Genomic DNA, 18007 nt, shown 5'->3' with positions numbered 1-18007 from the left:
ATATCTGAACATTCCTTAGTTTTATCTTTTCATATATAATTATACATGAAAGTCAATAAAATAGCTACTTTGTAGGGCTTTATATGTAGCAAGATTTCCAATGTTAAATATAATGGGTTGCAAACTCTGTGGTAAGTATAAAAATAGACTATTTAATTGCCCTTGATACAAATTCACCCTACTTCTTTAGATTTAGCTATTCCAATTAAATGCATTGAGCATTTCAGATGATTAAATTATTAGATGTATTTTACATGCTTTATTTGAGATCTGTTGATGGTGAAGAAGCTTGAAACATACATTATCATAATCTGGCTTCTAATCTGTATGCTATAGCCAACAACTATATGGCTTTTTTCATCCTTCCCTTTGATAGTGCTGTCATTCTTAAGTACATCTACTAAGAAGGAAAAGACTATGCTACAGATACATTTAAAAAATATTTTGTGTACAATAGCAGATTTTTTTCCTGATTTTTAGACAATGAGTGATATCTATAAAGCTAAGGGATTGTCAGAATTGTACATAATTTCAAAGGTTAGTGATTTCTGGGTTTGGACAATAGGAGCTGTATTTGTAATCTTGAAGTAGGATGCCAATACAGTTGCTTAGAGCAGGTACAACATAATAAAGTCTGATAAAGCCACCTGAATGATGCTTTTTGAAGGATGACATCAGAAAAATCCAGGTTAAAAAGAAGGATTCAGACTTTTGACAGCAGTGAAAAAGAATCTTTTAAATAATTTATTTTGGGGTGTAGGCATATCTGTGTATTGAAATAGCAAAAATGGTTCTGTAAGAGGTGCTCTAGCCCTGCCTAGCTGGGCATCTGCATGTGTGTATCAGGAGGATTGCAGTGCAAATTCTTCAAAAGGGTCATTGGTAATTTTCAGGTAATTTTCAGTCATTCACAATACCCTTAATGTTTAAAATATACCTGAAACATGGAAAATGCCATTCTTTCAGTTCAAGTTGAGTGTTCCTGTATATGAGGGAGGGAAACTTTTAGGCTAGTATAGAGGACTCTGGAGACTTAAAACACTTGATGACAAAAAAAGAAAATGGTTTTTGCTCTTCTATTGCCAGTTTCATTTTCTTTTCTCTCAACCCCTGTTAAATTGAATTTTCTATGACTACTACTGTTCTTCAAAAAAATACATCTTTTATTTTCCTCTGCAGAATAAAGTAAGCATGGCATACAAATTTACAGTGAGACTTGTCAACAAAAACATAAGATCATGGATCTTAGGCTGAGCATAAATTTTCTCTTTTATTCAATTTACTACTACTTCTGCAATAAAGCTGTCATCAGATCAAATGGGGTTTTATTCTGCATCAGCTATAAAACAATAAATTCCATTAAATTGGAAGTGTAAAATTTTGGTGTATACAATATGCCATTGTTCTCTTGCAAGTTAGGAAAATCCAAAAGTTATGCACAGCATCATGCTATAGCTTGCATGTCCCAATATATAAGTAGGGATTTAGTCTGGGAAGTTTGGGGCATAGAATTAATTGATGATTTATAAGGCTGGTTTTTAGTGTGGAAAATAGTATGTTTTACTGCAACAAGGACCTTAAATCTCTTAATTAACACTTATCTGAACACAGTGGATGGAAAAAGTCCAAACACTAGTTCCACAATTTTTTTGGGGGGGGGGGGGGGGGGGGGATAAAAAGTGGTAGACAAAATACAAAAATGAAAAAAAATACCTTTTATGTACTCCAGCATAGGGGGGAACCAAAAAAGAAGGCTGCTAGTCTCCCAAGAAATTCAGTCTGTTTTTTCACAGTTCAGGAATCCAGAAGCCATTGGAATTACTGGAATTCACTTCTCACCATGGAGATAAGAGTACTCAGCTTTAGGGGTCCCTTCCTTGCACAGTTTGTTTTCTTTAGGTGAGTTGATAGGCAGCAGGAGTATAAGTGGCTTCCTAGGGCAGCATTTGGGAGTGTTCCAACATGAAAATTGTTTTTTCATAGTGTTCTACATTAGCCATTTCCATTCCTTAATTTTAAAGCACCTTTTCACTTGCAGCTATGTGATATTACATGGTACATTGCAATGTATCCACACACACTTAATTCAATGTGCTCTCATGTAGCATATGAAATACAGCATTTTAAAAGTACATGCTGAATAAAAACTGAGTAATATAATAATATATAGTGCATTCAATTTGCTAAGAGGTATAAACTAATATTATTTAATATTCCAGTGATGCTCAGAGAGCTGTCAGGATTGATGGCTGGTGGTATATGGACATGGTCCTTGCCTCTGCAAAACCTAGATATGTCTTTCACTTTTCATATATTGCAATTCTGAAAGTATATCTAAGTGCCAGTAAATAGGTGACCTGAACAGACTTTGTCTGGACTGAGCCTCCTGTTTTTTGTTTTCCATGGTCTGCTCTGTGATGTGTACGTTCATTAGAGGTGCTGCAGGGCTGACATCTTCCACAATTAGTGCTCATGTATAATGAGATGCAATGCTGACAAGGACTCTCTTGTTTTCTATAGTTTCACTGAGAGGCCTTTTCCTTCTTCTTTGGCACCAATCCATTAAAGCCATTGCACCATGTTCAGCTGGTGGCTGGGAGTGAAAATAATTTTCAGCCATTAAAACTTTGCTCGTGTGTCATCAGCTCCACCTCTTGGATTAATTTGGCTTTTGCAGACCCAGCACATAGGGGAATTCTCTCTGGGAATGTAGAAAGTCCTGAGGCAGTGCCCTAGTAAAAGCATCTGGCTCAATTGCTTTGTCCTGCAACTTCAGTGCTTGATGAGTGGCAAAGTTTAATTATGAATTACTTTGCTAATAATTTGGGTTATATTGTCCTCTAGTGGCTCATGTAGATAATTGCCCTGCTGGCAAAATCTTTGTCTTTTGTTTTTAAATCCTCTCATATTCTTTTAATTTAAGTCAACCAGATAAAAAATTTGCTTCTTGCTGCCATTGTATCAGTACAGCAAGATCTCTCCTCTATAACTGCAAATATTTTGCTTAATAAATGCATATTTTAATTTGTTCTAAATAAAAATAGGATTGTGAGAAGTTAGCATATTTAATCAAAGCATTTGATGAAAAGAAATATATCCTTCATACCAACAGTAAAAGAGAATGAATTCAACATGTTGATTTTTTTTTTTTTAAAGGTTTAGGACTAGTATACTTCCAGGAGATATACAGAGGTCTGATATAAAGGAAATCAGAATAGCCCTCCACATGTCCTGTGGATACTCACTTGTAAACCTTTGAAACACTGGTTTTGGGCCTGTGGAGTGGAATCACTGCCCTTCCTGGCAAGCATGGACAGCACTGGAATTCTTTGCAGCTGGGTGTTTGCCACCATAATGCAGATGTTTGCAAGTAGGAAGAAAGATCTGAAGAATGGAGAATAACTCTGGGGTGTTTGCAGTGATGAAACATTTTATAATGTTGCTTTGAAAAGGTGATGCCTTGTTCTGTAATGTGCTGAGTTGTTTTGCTCCCATGTGAGAGCAGAGGGATTGTTTCCAGTGCCTGCCTTGGCCCTGGCCATAGGAAGTGTGGCAGGCAGTGCTTGGGCAGACATGGCACATGGGATGCTCCAGCTGGTGAGTCTTGCTTTTTCCTGCTGTTCCTTCCTTGATGAAATGCCATGAGTAAGGACAAAGAGAGGCTGCACTGCAGAAAGAGTTTCTCTATGTGTGAGAGGAGGACAACAATAGATGGTTCTGTTTATATCTCCAATATTATGTAGGAAGCAGCAGTTATAAATGGTGAAGAAACATGGTGTCTCTTAAAGAAATGGTGGTGCACTCCAGCAAGGTGACAGCTCGTGTTTTCTGTTGCAGTTTGCAATGACAGGGGAGACATTGCAGAATTAATTTTCAAGGCTTTTTCAAGCTGCCCTGCCTTGTAGCCTATCAGGGAACTATTGTATCAGGATTCTGTAAAAATTCCTTGTTCATGTCCTCCATTTCTGGCCACCTTTTTCATTCTTCCCTTTTAGAATCACAGAATCAGAAAGCGATTTGTGTTAAAAAGGATCTTCTAGATTGCATAGCTCCAACACCCTGCCATGGGCAGGGACAGCTTCTGCTAGCCCAGGGTGCTCAAGGCCCTGTCCAGCCTGGCCTTTGGGGGGCCCTCCTTTCCCTCAGCAGTGATGATGGCAGAGGCACTTTGGATCATGAGCAGATCTGTCCTGGCTGCTGCTGGTGCTGGTTTCACCCAGTGAGGTGCAGGCAGTGCTGCTGGCAAGGACTTGCTGAGCTCTTGTGGGATCCTGTCAGAATGCTCCCTCTCCCAGGGCTCCTGGCAGTGTCATTCCCTGAGCTGATCATCCTCAAACACTGGGGGAGTTGCAGAGCAGCTTCATTTATCCTTGCCACGGTGGAGTTGTGCATTTGGTATTGTGTCCATTAGTGCCTCAGACTGGCACACACCCCCACACCTGCCATAGCTGGGAATGTGGCTGTGCTGGCAGAAACAAAAGGTATAAAGGCAGCCTGTGGGTATAAAATGCCCTCATCTTTGGAAACAATCCGTGGTGTTGCTTTTACAATTTTGTCAGAGGTTTGTTAGGCAGTAATAGATGCAGGAATATTTACTTTTATCTAGTGCTCTGTGACTTTTCTGCTGGGAATCTTTTCAGATGTTTTCAGTTAAGAAATCAGGTAGTGTCTTTACTTCTTCCTAATTAGCTGCTAGGAGCAGGGTGGTGGTTTTTAGTTTTCTCTAACAAAACAGTTTCATTTTTAAAAACACTTTTGTCAAGTCTTGCATCAAAATACTTTTTTTCATGCTTTGCGAAGTTCTTTTCCAGGGGTTTGTAATTATTTAACCAAGATGCTAATTTAAGTTTTGTTTATCCTTAATTCAGAATGTGGGGTTTTATCATTCATGTACCTGAGAGTGAGTGGTGTAGATTGATTGATTTAGAGCTTCCTGACTACGATTTCTGCTTAAACATTTGGCTTTTTTTCAGGTATCAATCATCCCTCTGCACACCAGAATCTTTTACAGAAACTCATTACTGCTTCCCAGGTGTGCTCTCTCTGACATCCCATCAGTAAGGTCTCTCCACCAGCTCCTTGTGACAATGCTCAGGATCCTCCTGCAAGAAAGGAGATGGGATTACCATGCCCATTTAACTTAATCAGACAAATGCAGGAAAGCAGGGCAGGAGGTTGTTCCTCCCAACCAATATCAGTCACTGTTTTCCAGTTGTGTGTTAACTCCATCTTCCTGTAGTGTCTTTTACATTGTGGTTCTTCCAGCAGAGTCTTTCCAGAATAACCTGATTCCTGATATCAAGCTCAGTCAGAGCTGGAATCTGATGGAATCGATTTTTGGTGAAACTGATCCCTCATGTTCTCTCTCATAAAGCTGTCTGGGCACTGTATGCACTAATGGGAAAGATAAAATGGTGACCTTGTGTGTTCCCAGAGTGCTGGGTGTGATCCTGCTCAGCACAGCCAGGTGTTTGTCAGGCTTTTGACAAGTGCTTTCTACCCTGCCTGCCTGTGAGCCTCTCCAGTGCCTGCAGATACAAACGTGAGTGCACCTTCCTGCTTGGCAAATGTCTTTGGAGAGCAGCTGTCAGTACTCACTGCTCTGTATAAATGTAAAACACATCCTTTGCTGGAAAACAGGCGGTAATTCTATTTAAATCCTGCTATATTGTAGGGCAATGAAACTAATGAGATATGCTACAGCCTTTCCAGGGTTTCCATTTCAATAAGCATCTAAGCTTGAAACTGTTTTAATCAGGCTTCTCTATCAGACATTCTCATTTCTGCATTGCCAGCACCCACCTGAAATTATTGCTTGGCCTCAAATTAACAGGTGATGGTGTTTTGATGTGCACTGTTAAATCATTTCTATTTCAGGATTAATTTTTATTTTCTCAAGGCAGTGTTCAGCATTCAAGTGGCTGTGTGTGAGCTGTAATGCACTTGTGTTTTCTCTGGTCAGAACAATGAAATGGTGGAACTGCAGAGGATACGAATGAAGGATGAGATTCGAGAGTACAAGTTTCGAGAGGCGAGGCTGCTGCAGGACTACACTGAGCTGGAAGAAGAAAATATCACTTTACAGAAACTGGTGTCCACACTGAAACAGAATCAAGTAAGCATTGAAAGATTCAAGGCAGTGTAGTGTGAATTGTCACTATTTTCTCTAATTTCCATAATGTGATCCAGCAGAGCACTTTGATAGAAGTTTCTTGGTATGTTTGGGTTGTTTTTTTGTTTTCCAGGTGGGTTGTTGCTGATCACTTATTGTAAAATGGTATTATTGGCCATTTCTTGAAATATGGGGCGGGGGGCTCTTACCTCCATTTTGAAAAATTGTGATGGAATATTTCATTGCAGAACTGTGGAATCACAAAGGAATTATTAAAAGTGATAGAGTTGCCTATTTTTGCTTCATGCTTTTCCCATTCCTCAGGAGCTCAGTGGCCAGTTGTCCTTTCAAGTGAGCAAAAGAGATTTGGTCTCCTGTCAGAAGAGTTGCTTTGAGGTGATGAAAGTGTAGGTATCCAGGTTGGATGGTGTAACACTTCCTGCCTTTTAGATGCTGTCTAGACCATCTTAACTTCATAACACCCTCTCCTCACCTGCTCTCAGAGGGTCACAGCTCTGCATTACAGCCCATGGTTGTGTCCTGACCTACAGCCTAGTGCTCCTGGGGCTCCTGTGGCAGAGCCAGCCCTGTCACAGTTTCTGATGGCAGCCTGGGAACAAAGCTGCCTTATTCCTGCAGGAATAAGCAGTTCTATTTCAGCTCTCTTTTACTGCTTTTTTACTGCTCCAGCACAAATGTGATTGAAACACTTAAAACAACAGAGCTGTGCTGCAGGGAATATGCAGGTAATGGAAATGGGTGCATAATTTTCTTACTTATGAAGATACCTAGTCTTTCATGCTCCTGAAATGGAATTTATAGCAGATCATCTTTGTTGCCAGAGTTATTTACCCAGACAGCAAATGTCTCCTTTGAGGCATGGATTTTTTTCTCATCAACCTCATAGGAGACAGTTTCACATTTTCAGGAAGTAAATGACCCCTTCATGGACTGTCCTAGTTTCCCCCTAAAATGAAATCTGTTTGCAAGTGTTCATACTTGTCATAATATTTCATTCTAACTGAAACCAAATGCCAGCAGTCTGTGGAGAGAAAAGGCATTGCTGCATTTTGAAGGGCTTTAAAAATCAGTCATTTTGCATCACAGATCCATGCACTTGTGATTCCTAAAATTACGTTATTCTAAAAGCTAAAATTTTAGGAGCATTTTATACTTTAATGGTTGAATTTACAAAACCATATGTTACAAATCTTGGTGCTAAAATGTAATTATTTACATGTTGGGATTTTTTGTAGCTTTTTAAACTAAGAGTCTATGAGAAGGTAACCACAGAGATATAGGCCCCTAGCTTTTGTATGTATTTAAAACTGAATATATGTTGGTTGTTTTGTTGAGGTTTTTTTTGAGTTTTTTTTCATGTCCTTAAGTTAAACCTAGCTACTTGATTGCATTTCATAATTTTTCGAGATGGACCTATCCCTCAGTAAGGAGAGATCCTAAATTGCCAAATGTAGATTTGAAACTCTCATGGATTTTCCTTTTCTGTTTAAAAATGCCCAATATGACTTTGGGACTTTGTTGTTTGATGTGTATCCAGTTCCTGAGTTTGAAGATTAGAGCTTTGGTTTTTAAGTTTGCCTTTCCAAAGGCAAAGTCTTTTGACAGGTTGATAAATATTCCGTTTCAATAGGAATGGTGGATATTTTTATTTTTGCCAGAATCTTATTTTAGTTTGATTAAAAATCCATATATGTCAAATATTAAAAAATTCTATACAATGCATTAAGATTGTGTTTTAATTATAAAATCATCAACTTCAAAAAATGGGACTTTTTATGGAAACATGAAAATTCAGGATTTTTTCCTTCATTCACCAAGCTATTAAGTTTTATTTCACCTGATTATGAGATTTTTTTTTTTTTCAAAATTAAGATGCAGATGACTAACATGATTAGAATTAAATTAAAAAAATCAGTGTGTCATCATTTTTACCAGGACTTCTGGTCAAGTGTGGACATGGACCTTGACAAACAAAGCTCTTCCTTTTCATTGCTGTGGGGTTTTCCTCCACAGTGAAAAGGAAGATGAAGAAGAACAGCAAAGGGGAAACATTTTGTAGTGGGGATCTCCTGCACTGTCTGGGTATTGCAGATCAACTGGTTTCAAGCTAGGCTGGGTTTTTCCAGGCCTTGTTTCTTGTGAGGTGAAATGGAGAGGGCTGGACAAGGGAGCTGTCTTTAAAGGACAGAGAAGAAGCTGCTTTTTAGCTCAGCTCACAATGCCCATAAATACCTTGATAAAATACTACACCTTGGTGTGGGGCAGGGAGCTGCCCTCTGAGGACAGAACAGTGAGCCAGTGCTGCTAAGGGGTGTCACTGGGACACATTCCAGGCTCTGTGGTTGGAGCAACAGGTTCCTGGGTGTTCCACAGGGACATCCCTACATGCAGCCCATGAATTAACTGTTTGCTTCATTCTTCAAGTAGTTTTTAGCAATTTGGGGGCATCTTAGAGTTTAAATTGACTGTTGAAATAGATTCCTGTTTAATTTTTAGAATTAAATGTCTCTGGGATAATGGAGAGCCTTGTTAAGTACAGAGAAGAAAGTTGAGGCTCTTCTACTATTTCTGTTTCTTCCTTTCATATTTTTGAAAACTACTGAGATACTTGAGAGCATCTGTGCCTGTGTGACTTTACATCTAGTAGGAATTGAGATACGAGGTCATCTTCAGAATATTTGCAAATCATTAATCAGGTTGTGTTAATCTAAGATCTATGAATACCATGATACACCAACATTGCTTATGGCAATTCATAGTAAATCTGTTGTTACCAGGACATTTGCTAATAAACAGCCTTCTTCCCATGGAATTTCATTGCTTATCATAAGTTATTCAGAAAGAGGTTTTTGATATCTGGAGTCTAACATGCTGAAAAGGTGAGCCCTGGGATATTGAACAGAGTGAGCTCCACTTGCACCTTTTGTTCAGTCAGCTCTTTGCAGCAGCAGGCAACGTGTGGTATTCCAAACCACAGTTTCTCTAACACCATAGGTGTTACACCTAACTCCATAGGGCTGATAAATGGCAGGTTTTCACAACTCAAGTTTTAGTATTATGAATGTTCTTTGTCTTGTCTAATTCAGGTTGAATATGAAGGCTTAAAGCATGAAATTAAACGATTTGAGGAGGAGACAGTGTTGCTTAATAGCCAGCTAGAAGATGCCATCCGGCTGAAGGAGATTGCTGAGCATCAGCTGGAGGAAGCTCTGGAAACATTAAAAAATGAGAGAGAGCAAAAGAACAATCTGAGAAAGGAACTGTCCCAGTATATCAACCTCAATGATAGTATGTATAATAACCATATTAATATATCAGTAGATGGGTTGAAGTTTCCAGAGGATGGAGGTGAGCCCAACAATGATGACAAAATGAATGGACACATCCACGGGCCTCTTGTGAAACTCAACGGTGACTACAGAACTCCCACGAGTAGGAAAGGAGAATCTCTGCACCCTGTCTCTGACCTCTTCAGTGAGCTCAACATATCAGAGATACAGAAACTGAAGCAGCAACTCATGCAGGTAAGGGCTGAATTTAATATCCTGGAGTGTTTAGAAATGTCCTATGAGCCTTCATGCCAGTTTTGCAGCGATCATTCCTGGTGATGTTCTTGACCACATATATCCATTTTCCAGACTTCTGCTTTGTTTTTTTTTCATATCCAGAAATATCCCCACTAAGCAGAGTACATGCCTGCACAAAAGTGTGTGGCCTGAGCAGACATTTAGTGCAAAGAGGAGAAAAGGGATGTAGATGCTGGGGTTACAGAAGGTTAGATTTCCTTTTAAATGCTTTCGTAATGGTAAATGTCACTGAAATTGCAAATGAAATAAGGTATTGTTCAATATCTAGAAAAAACCCCATTAAATGTACAGACTTGATCATGCTCCCTTGCAAGTCAGAGGGAGCTTTTGCTGTTAAATTCAGCTGGTCAGGCTTGTCCCTGGTGGGGAGGGAGCAGGGGAGGGAGCGCTGCTCGCAGCATCGGGCGCATTGGCGTGCGCGCTGCGCCGCTGGCAGCCCCGGCGGCTGCGGGGGAGCGTCGGGACGGACAGACTGCCTTTGTTCCCTGTGCATCCCTGCCCAGCCAGAATAGCAGCCTGGCATGAGAGCCAGATGAAAAGTCGAGCTGCCAGCTCCGTGTTGGCATCATCTCAGAAGGGGTGCAGTGGCACGCAGAGAAAGGGTCCTGCTGCCCAAGCTGTCCAGCATCTCGTCTGCCACCGCAGCTTGAAAGGTTTTGGCACTGTCAAGAAAACACTCAGCCTTTTCTAGCTTCAGGCTTCTGAAAAGACAAAATGTGAGCCCTTCACTGCATTAAAACTTAAGAGGTGGTTAGGAAGTGGAGCTAAACCAGTTTTCAGTGCTTGCTTCAGATTCTTATGTGGTCTGTCCTATTTGCTGAAGAGTTAATTGTTTTATTTATCTCATTGCCAAACTCACTGTGGGAAGTTTTTTTTCTGAGATGTGATATGGTGAACATGAATGACATCTAGTGCTTTGCACCAATAACTTTGACACAAAGAATACATCATTTAAGTATGAAAGCTTGAAATTTTGGATTTTATTTACATGACAAATTCAGTTAAATTTTCCAACTTTAAAGTATACACAGAGTGTATGTTGTGTGTATATATATATATATATATATATACATATGTACAAATATGCACCTGGAAGAACATAAAAATATATAGTATGTGAACATATACATTATATGCAGCTTCTAATTTGATGCAGAAATACAATGTAAAAATTTTAAAAACACAGTTTCAAAGGAAATGCTTTGAAATGTTCACATTTCAAAATACACTGTGTTTTAAACCATAATTTACAATGAAATATATGCAATATAAATTTTGCGTGAAAGTTGCTTAGAAATGAGAAAAAAAGGTTGCTTTGAATAAGCTTTTTCTTGATTTTATTAAATTAAATACTGAGCATGATGATATAGCAAACTTCTACTTGAAAGATGTTGGAGCTGACCATTTATTGGGAGCTATTTTTATGACTATAGAACATCAGGTTCTTTTTTAGGATAAAGGTAAACTTCAGATTTGCCATTTTGTAAGTGTGTCTAGCAAATTGTTTTTGCTCTTCAGTCTCATAAAGAAGACTTCACTGAAACAGTGTGAGAAATAGAATTCCTTCTACAGCTTTTGGATGTTGCTGCTTCATGGGCTGTGCTAGGAGAGATTTAATTGCACCTATTACCTTTCCATATATATAATTGCTGTGTAGCAAATGTCTTGCTGAAAATTTTCATATTCTGAGATTTTCTTAGAAAAACTCAGAGCTTTGCACTCTTCCTTCCTGTTTGTTGTCAAGTGGAAAGAATTCTCTATATCATCTTTGAAGTCTAGGACTTCTTTTTTTCCCATGGTCATGCTTTCCCTTTGGCTGAGGCCAGTATCATATTTGGAAAAGATAGATTAAGTTCTCTTAAAAAAGGCAGAAGAATAAAACATCCCTCAGTTCCTGACACTCTTCTTCAGCTGCCTTTTTTACTCTTGTGACAAATATGCAAAAGCTGAGATTCAGGTTTCTTGAGATGAGTTCTTGTGTTAATGTTCCAGTCTCTCCCAGGAATTGTTCACTGAAATTCTGAATTTGTTTAAAAAAAAAGAAAAGAAAAAGGTGAGGATATAAATGAATATGGTTAAATTGCTTTCCATAACTGCAAACTATAGAAGTGAATTGGGAAGGAAATCTCCTCAAGCTGAAATCTGAAGGGAAGGATGCATCTCAAAATAGGTACAGCTACTTTTGAACTGCTTTTATTTTCATTTTAAGAAGATAAAAATCCTTACTGCAGCTACCAATTTCAGTGTTAAAAAAATGCACCAACAGGACTGAAAAATACCTGGAATTGCCATAAGTTTGCTGTGGAAATAATCGTATAGTATTGCTTAGAACAGGGAATATTATTACCATGTTTGGGAACAGCAGAGTCATTATTATGCAAAAGCAGTACTCCAGTACTGAGCTGGAGCTTTGGGGCTTTTCCCTTGGCAGTAGGAGCATGTATTTATGGTTTTAAACAGAAGGGGATTAGCTTAATCCATTATTGCTGGTCCAGAATGAATAAATTTGAGTTGGTCTCTGTGTTTCCTTTTGCCTGCTATGCAAATTGATATATGGGTTTTAAAAGTTTAAAATGTTTTCTCTGGAAAGTATCTTTTCTGTTTGAAATGAGTGTTTCCAGAACACATTTATGCTCAGAAGAGAAATTATCATCAAGATTAGCTCTGCTACAGTTTTTCTTCATGATAAGGTATAATGGCTCAGATCAGTAGTCCTGCAGGATCAATTTTGTCTGATTAATTTAAGCAGGCAGTGAAGCACTGTGCTGCTTTAACACACAGATGTTTTTTCAAAGGAAAGGCTTTATTATAAATAAATATTATTAAAAATAAATATTATTTTCACATGGGTGCAGTCTACAGTGAATTGGCTTCTTTGGTGTGAACATGCCCACAGTGGACCCATACACTATAATAAGCCAGCTGCCTTTGGTGAGTAATATGTGGTTCTTTATTATCATACAATTTCTCACTATAAGGTGAGGTGGTCCTTTAATTAGCCAAAACCCAGATCTTTCATGCATATGCATAGCTCACCAGCCTGAAGGAATAAATACCTTCTTCTGATGAGGCAGTATAACTAACACTGAAGCCTGCTATACCACGTGTAAAAACTGGAGTTCAGCTGAAGGTTTCTAGGGAGAGCAGACCTGGGGTAGGCAACTTGATGAAAGAAAAGAGGAAAGCTGGTGAAGAGACTCCTGCTGAGTTGATCTGTGAGGGATAGGCCTGACCAGGAGATCTTAGAAAGTGGTCACTTTTAAGAAGATGCACTTGGCAAAAGGGAAGTTTACCCTATTTTGGATTTTCTCAACAAGAGTGGGCTGACATGGGGGCTGAGCAACAGTTAGGGTGGCAGACATACTAGGATGGCAACAGGGGAACAAAAAATGGAGAAAGATACCAAAATATTTGTGGTTTTTGGCTGTCTTCTGCAGTGATGATGTAATGCCAAAAGTGGAACACTAAAGAGAGACACTCTTCCTGGGTCATAAAATAATGATGAGGATTGGCCCTGCCTTTCTAATTCTTAAGGCATCACTTCCCTGTATAAAAGAAAAGTAGGCTGATTTTTTTTAGATGTTTTTATCACAGCTTCTATTTTTATTTGTACATTTTCTTCCTGCAATTAATTACAGATCCTAGTGGAGCCTGTCTGTGAAACAGAGGGTGTGCTCCAATGTCATAATACTTCTGAGCAGTAGCTGTGGCTCAAAAGCCTGGTTAAGAAGAAACGAGTTTGAAGCATTGCTCGGAACATTTTGTGAGATGGTATTAATACCTTCTCAGTTTCTCAAAGGTTTTTCCTTTACTAAGATTTGTAGTGGCTAATTTGATTCTCTTCTGCATATTACAGATAGGGAAGGAAAGTTCGTGTTTGATTTTATTAATTTTTTTTAAAGGTTTCTTCATCACTGAAGGCTTTAACTTTTCAGAATTACTAATTCCACCACTCATTAAGGGAAGTGCCATTTTCACTGCATGTGCTGAGATTCTGCAACAGGGGAGAGAGGAGCAGTAAACCTGGTAGGCTCAGGGTCTTATTGTAAAAGCCACGAAAGGAAGGTGGATATTTGTAAGCGTTCTTCAGCTTCCCAATTCACACCTCAGAACAGGACAAAGGCACAGGAAAAGTTTGGATTATTACAGTTAAAACTTGGAAGTCTTTTAGGGTTGTTATGATGAGTAGCTAATACCTGAGCAGATCAAACTTGTCTTGTTCACTTGCTTTGAAATTTCTGTGCATTAAAATATCTAGATGTGTCCTTCATGAATGTGGTGGTTTGTAAAGATTTCCTGAAATTTTTACCTGCCGAGACCTGGGCAGCCTCCTTTGAACCTGACAAAGACCAATCAGTGTCTGATTTTTAATATTGGCGCATTGTTACACCAATGATAAAGTTTGTGTGGGTAACAGCCTGGCCTGGCCCCTCCGTGCGGCTGTGGGGGGATGGCGCTGAGCCGGGTCTGCCCCACAATGGAATGAAGCCGAGCAACACCCCAGGTTAAGCACCGGTTAATGTGGCCTTGTGCTTTAGGGCAAATTTGGGAGGAAAATTCCGAATGGGGTTTCTCTAGGAAACAGACTCAAGTAGTCCCTTCTTCAGCTGGTTTGGGAAAAGATTTCTTCAGAGGGAAGTGGAAAAAACTTGATTTAACGGGCAAAGCATTTCCCTGTGTAAAAATGAGCAATACTAAACAGCAAAACCTCTTGCCACTCCGAAGAGATGACAAATTCAGAGAGTCCCTTCCATGGGTCACAGCCCAGCTCACTCAGGCTGCTCTCATTCCCTCTGTGGGTCACAGCCCAGCTCACTCAGGCTGCTCTCATTCCCTCTGTGGGTCACAGCCCAGCTCACTCAGGCTGCTCTCATTCCCTCTGTGGGTCACAGCCCAGCTCACTCAGGATGTTCTCAGTCCCTCTGTGGGTCACAGCTCACTCAGGCTGTTCTCATTCCCTCTGTGGGTCACAGCCCAGCTCACTCAGGCTGTTCTCAGTCCCTCTGTGGGTCACAGCTCACTCAGGCTGTTCTCAGTCCCTTCCATGGGTCACAGCCTGGCTCACTGTACTTCTTCTCTCCCCCTTCACTCCTGGAACTCGTTTTAAATCTGCAGAACTCAATAGTCAACACAAACAGAACAGATGATTTGGGATACAAGCATCATAAAGTTACCCCAGTACAATGATGTCTTCTGTTGTTCAACATCCACATTTCTTTGCACATATTTGGAAAGAAACTTATTAGATCACAACCAGTGGGTTGCTAGTTACACCACAAGTCCTGCTTTTCCTGGCTAGAATTTAAACTGATTGATTTTGCTTACAGATAAGTGCTGGGGATGGGCACTTCTGGGAATTGCATGCCCTCAGTCCTGCTCAGTTACATTTCCACACAGTAGGTTATCTAATCAGTGGAAATGTACACAGCTACTTTTTTTCTGTATTTGCCTTAATGAGAGTGTGCAGCAGTTCAAAGATATAAATGAATTTTGTGAAAGATTGGTAGTACTGTTATAGGGAAATGTAAATTCAAACTATTGAGAAATGACTTACAGTTGATAGCAGTGCAGTTTCTGTGTTCAGGGAATATATGTCCTAACAAATCCTGTATCATCACTAGCTAATAAGACAGTTCTTGGGCACTTGGTAATTCTTTAGTGGACAACACATAAAATTGTGACCTAGTGATAGTGGAAGTTGTAGCAGAGGCTGGGACTTCCTAAGCCTCTGAGTTACACAGCTCTCTATAAATTAATTTTATGGTTTAGGTGTATATGGCTAAAATGAGGAAGCCCTCAACCTACAGGCCGTGGTGGGGTGGAAGAGAAGACTGTGACCGCAGAGTTTGGTGCTCAGCACGGGTAGAATGAGATCCTGGGTTTGTCACTCTGCCTCTCGTTGCAGGTGGAACGAGAGAAGGCCATTCTCCTGGCCAACCTGCAGGAGTCCCAGACCCAGCTGGAGCACACCAAGGGCGCCCTGACAGAGCAGCACGAGCGCGTGCACCGACTCACGGAGCACGTCAACGCCATGAGGGGTCTGCAGAGCAGCAAGGAGCTGAAAGCTGAGCTTGAGTGTGAGAAGGGCCGAGATTCTGGCGAGGAAGCACATGACTACGAAGTGGACATCAATGGCTTGGAGATCCTGGAATGTAAATACAAAGTAGCTGTTACTGAGGTGATAGACCTTAAAGCGGAAATCAAAGCCTTAAAGGAGAAATATAATAAGTATGTGGAAAACTACACCGAAGAGAAGGCCAAGTATGAGAGCAGAATCCAGACGTATGATGAGCAGGTGATAAGCCTGGAGAAATCAACCAAGGAAAACCAGGAGAAAATGGTCCACATGGAAAAGGAGTTACAAAGGATGACAAGCATAGCAAACGAAAACCACAACACTCTTAACACTGCCCAGGATGAGCTGGTGACTTTTAGTGAGGAGCTGGCTCAGCTGTACCACCACGTCTGCCTGTGCAACAACGAGACTCCGAACAGGGTGATGTTGGACTATTACAGGCAGAGCAGAGTCACTCGCAGTGGGAGCCTGAAGGGGCCAGATGACCCCCGAGGTCTCCTTTCCCCACGACTTGCCAGGCGGGGAGTGGCATCCCCCATAGAAGCCAGGACCCCGACCGAGCAGGTGACGAAAGAGACCGCAGAGCCTGGCAAGGACCAGAGCCCAACAAAAACACCTTCCATTTCTCCTGTCATCACAGCCCCTCCTTCCTCCCCCGTCTCTGACACCAGTGACATCCGCAAGGAGCCTATGAACATCTACAACCTCAATGCCATAATAAGGGACCAAATCAAGCACTTGCAGAAGGCTGTGGATCGGTCGCTGCAGCTGTCGCGCCAGCGGGCTGCGGCCCGCGAGCTGGCGCCCATGATCGACAAGGACAAGGAGGCCTTAATGGAGGAGATCCTGAAGCTGAAGTCGCTCCTGAGTACAAAGCGAGAGCAGATCGCGACCTTGCGAGCAGTGCTGAAAGCCAACAAGCAGGTAAAGTGCACGAAAAGCTCTCAGGAAAGTCTGCTGTTTTTTACAAGTCACTTACAGGCTTTCCCAGGGGTATTTCGGAGGAGAGGTTTTACTCACAAGTTATTTAGCCTCTCAGTTAATCACAGCAAGGACACACTTTTGTTCCCTCCCCTCCCAGCCTCCTCCTTAAGCACTTCAGTTCAGCTTTTCTCAGCACTCACCATTCACTCAGCAAAGGTGTAGGCAGGGACCAGCTACTGCCCAGGCATGTTGCTGGTATTGTCACAAACTTTAAGATTACCAGGGTTGGGAAACAAAATAGAACTTACCTAGAGACGCTCTTGGTGTTGTGCCCTTCTATTTAGGAGAATAAAAATCTTCAAGGTTTTATTTTGAATTTTTTTCAAATCTTTAGAGAAATTCATCCAACCACTTTATTTTTGGTGTTTCTCCAGTGAGAAGAAGCCAAAAATTATAGTAGATGATATCAAATGCCAAAAAAACCCCATCTTAATTCTATGTTTTTCAAGAGTACTGTTAATTTTCTTTGCATAGTATATCTACCAAGTGCTTGGCATCCATTAGATTCCAGGTCTGAAAAACTGGAAAAAAAAAAAAATCTAAATTAAATGTGCCAATAGTTTTATTTACTTTGATGCATCTCCTTTTGTCCAGAATTAAATCTGAATGCAAAAGGCTGCAGTGGCAGTGATTTTGTTCTAGATTGCCTGGTACTTTCCTTATCTGAAAACAGAGCAGTGATCACCACATGGGGGCTTGAGTCCTGGTTAACAGCTTGGCACACTATTAGCTGTTGACAGTGATGGGATTTCAGTGTTAAAATTGCCAGTAGTCAACTATTTTGAAGTTACAATTTCAAGTTTAATTGACTGTCATATCTGTAACTACATAGGGTACTGGGGATTTTTAAATTGCAGCAGTATTTCAATATATTGAGTCTTTTATAGCATTTCTCCCCCTCCCTCCCTTCAATACAACACATGTTAAATATTAACTCAATTAATTAAATACCGTCTCTAGCTGAGCAATAATAGCTCTGAGCAATTATATGTGGATTTTCCATGTAATTAAAATGTAATTTAGATGGAATTGATGTATGTGTGTGTACATTCTGTGATTCCAAATTAATGTTTTTTCCCATTAGCATGGAGCTATCATTTATTTTTTGCTATTACCAGAAGATATATCTCAGTCTCACTCTTTTATTGCTGTCAAAAATAATGCATTATCCTAAAGCATGCTCACTGAAATGGAAAAGATAGATTTGCTGACTAAGGTGCTGCTATT

At 40.3% G+C, this 18007-nt stretch overlaps 1 protein-coding gene across 1 annotated transcript in view; it reads left to right on the top strand.

Moving 5' to 3' along the window:
- Positions 1 to 18007, top strand: part of BICD1 (BICD cargo adaptor 1) — a 157955-nt gene that overhangs the window by 102880 nt on the left and 37068 nt on the right. Inside the window, 3 exon segments of the mRNA XM_079303429.1 lie at positions 5963 to 6115; positions 9220 to 9657; positions 15626 to 16720. Coding sequence (XP_079159555.1) covers positions 5963 to 6115; positions 9220 to 9657; positions 15626 to 16720 — 1686 coding nt within the window.

Source organism: Erithacus rubecula (genome assembly GCF_903797595.1).
Source record: "Erithacus rubecula genome assembly, chromosome: 4".
In the NCBI taxonomy this organism is placed as follows: Eukaryota; Metazoa; Chordata; class Aves; order Passeriformes; family Muscicapidae; genus Erithacus; species Erithacus rubecula.
The sequence above is the reverse complement of the archived record's forward strand: the minus strand, read 5'-3'. Positions and strand labels throughout refer to the sequence as shown.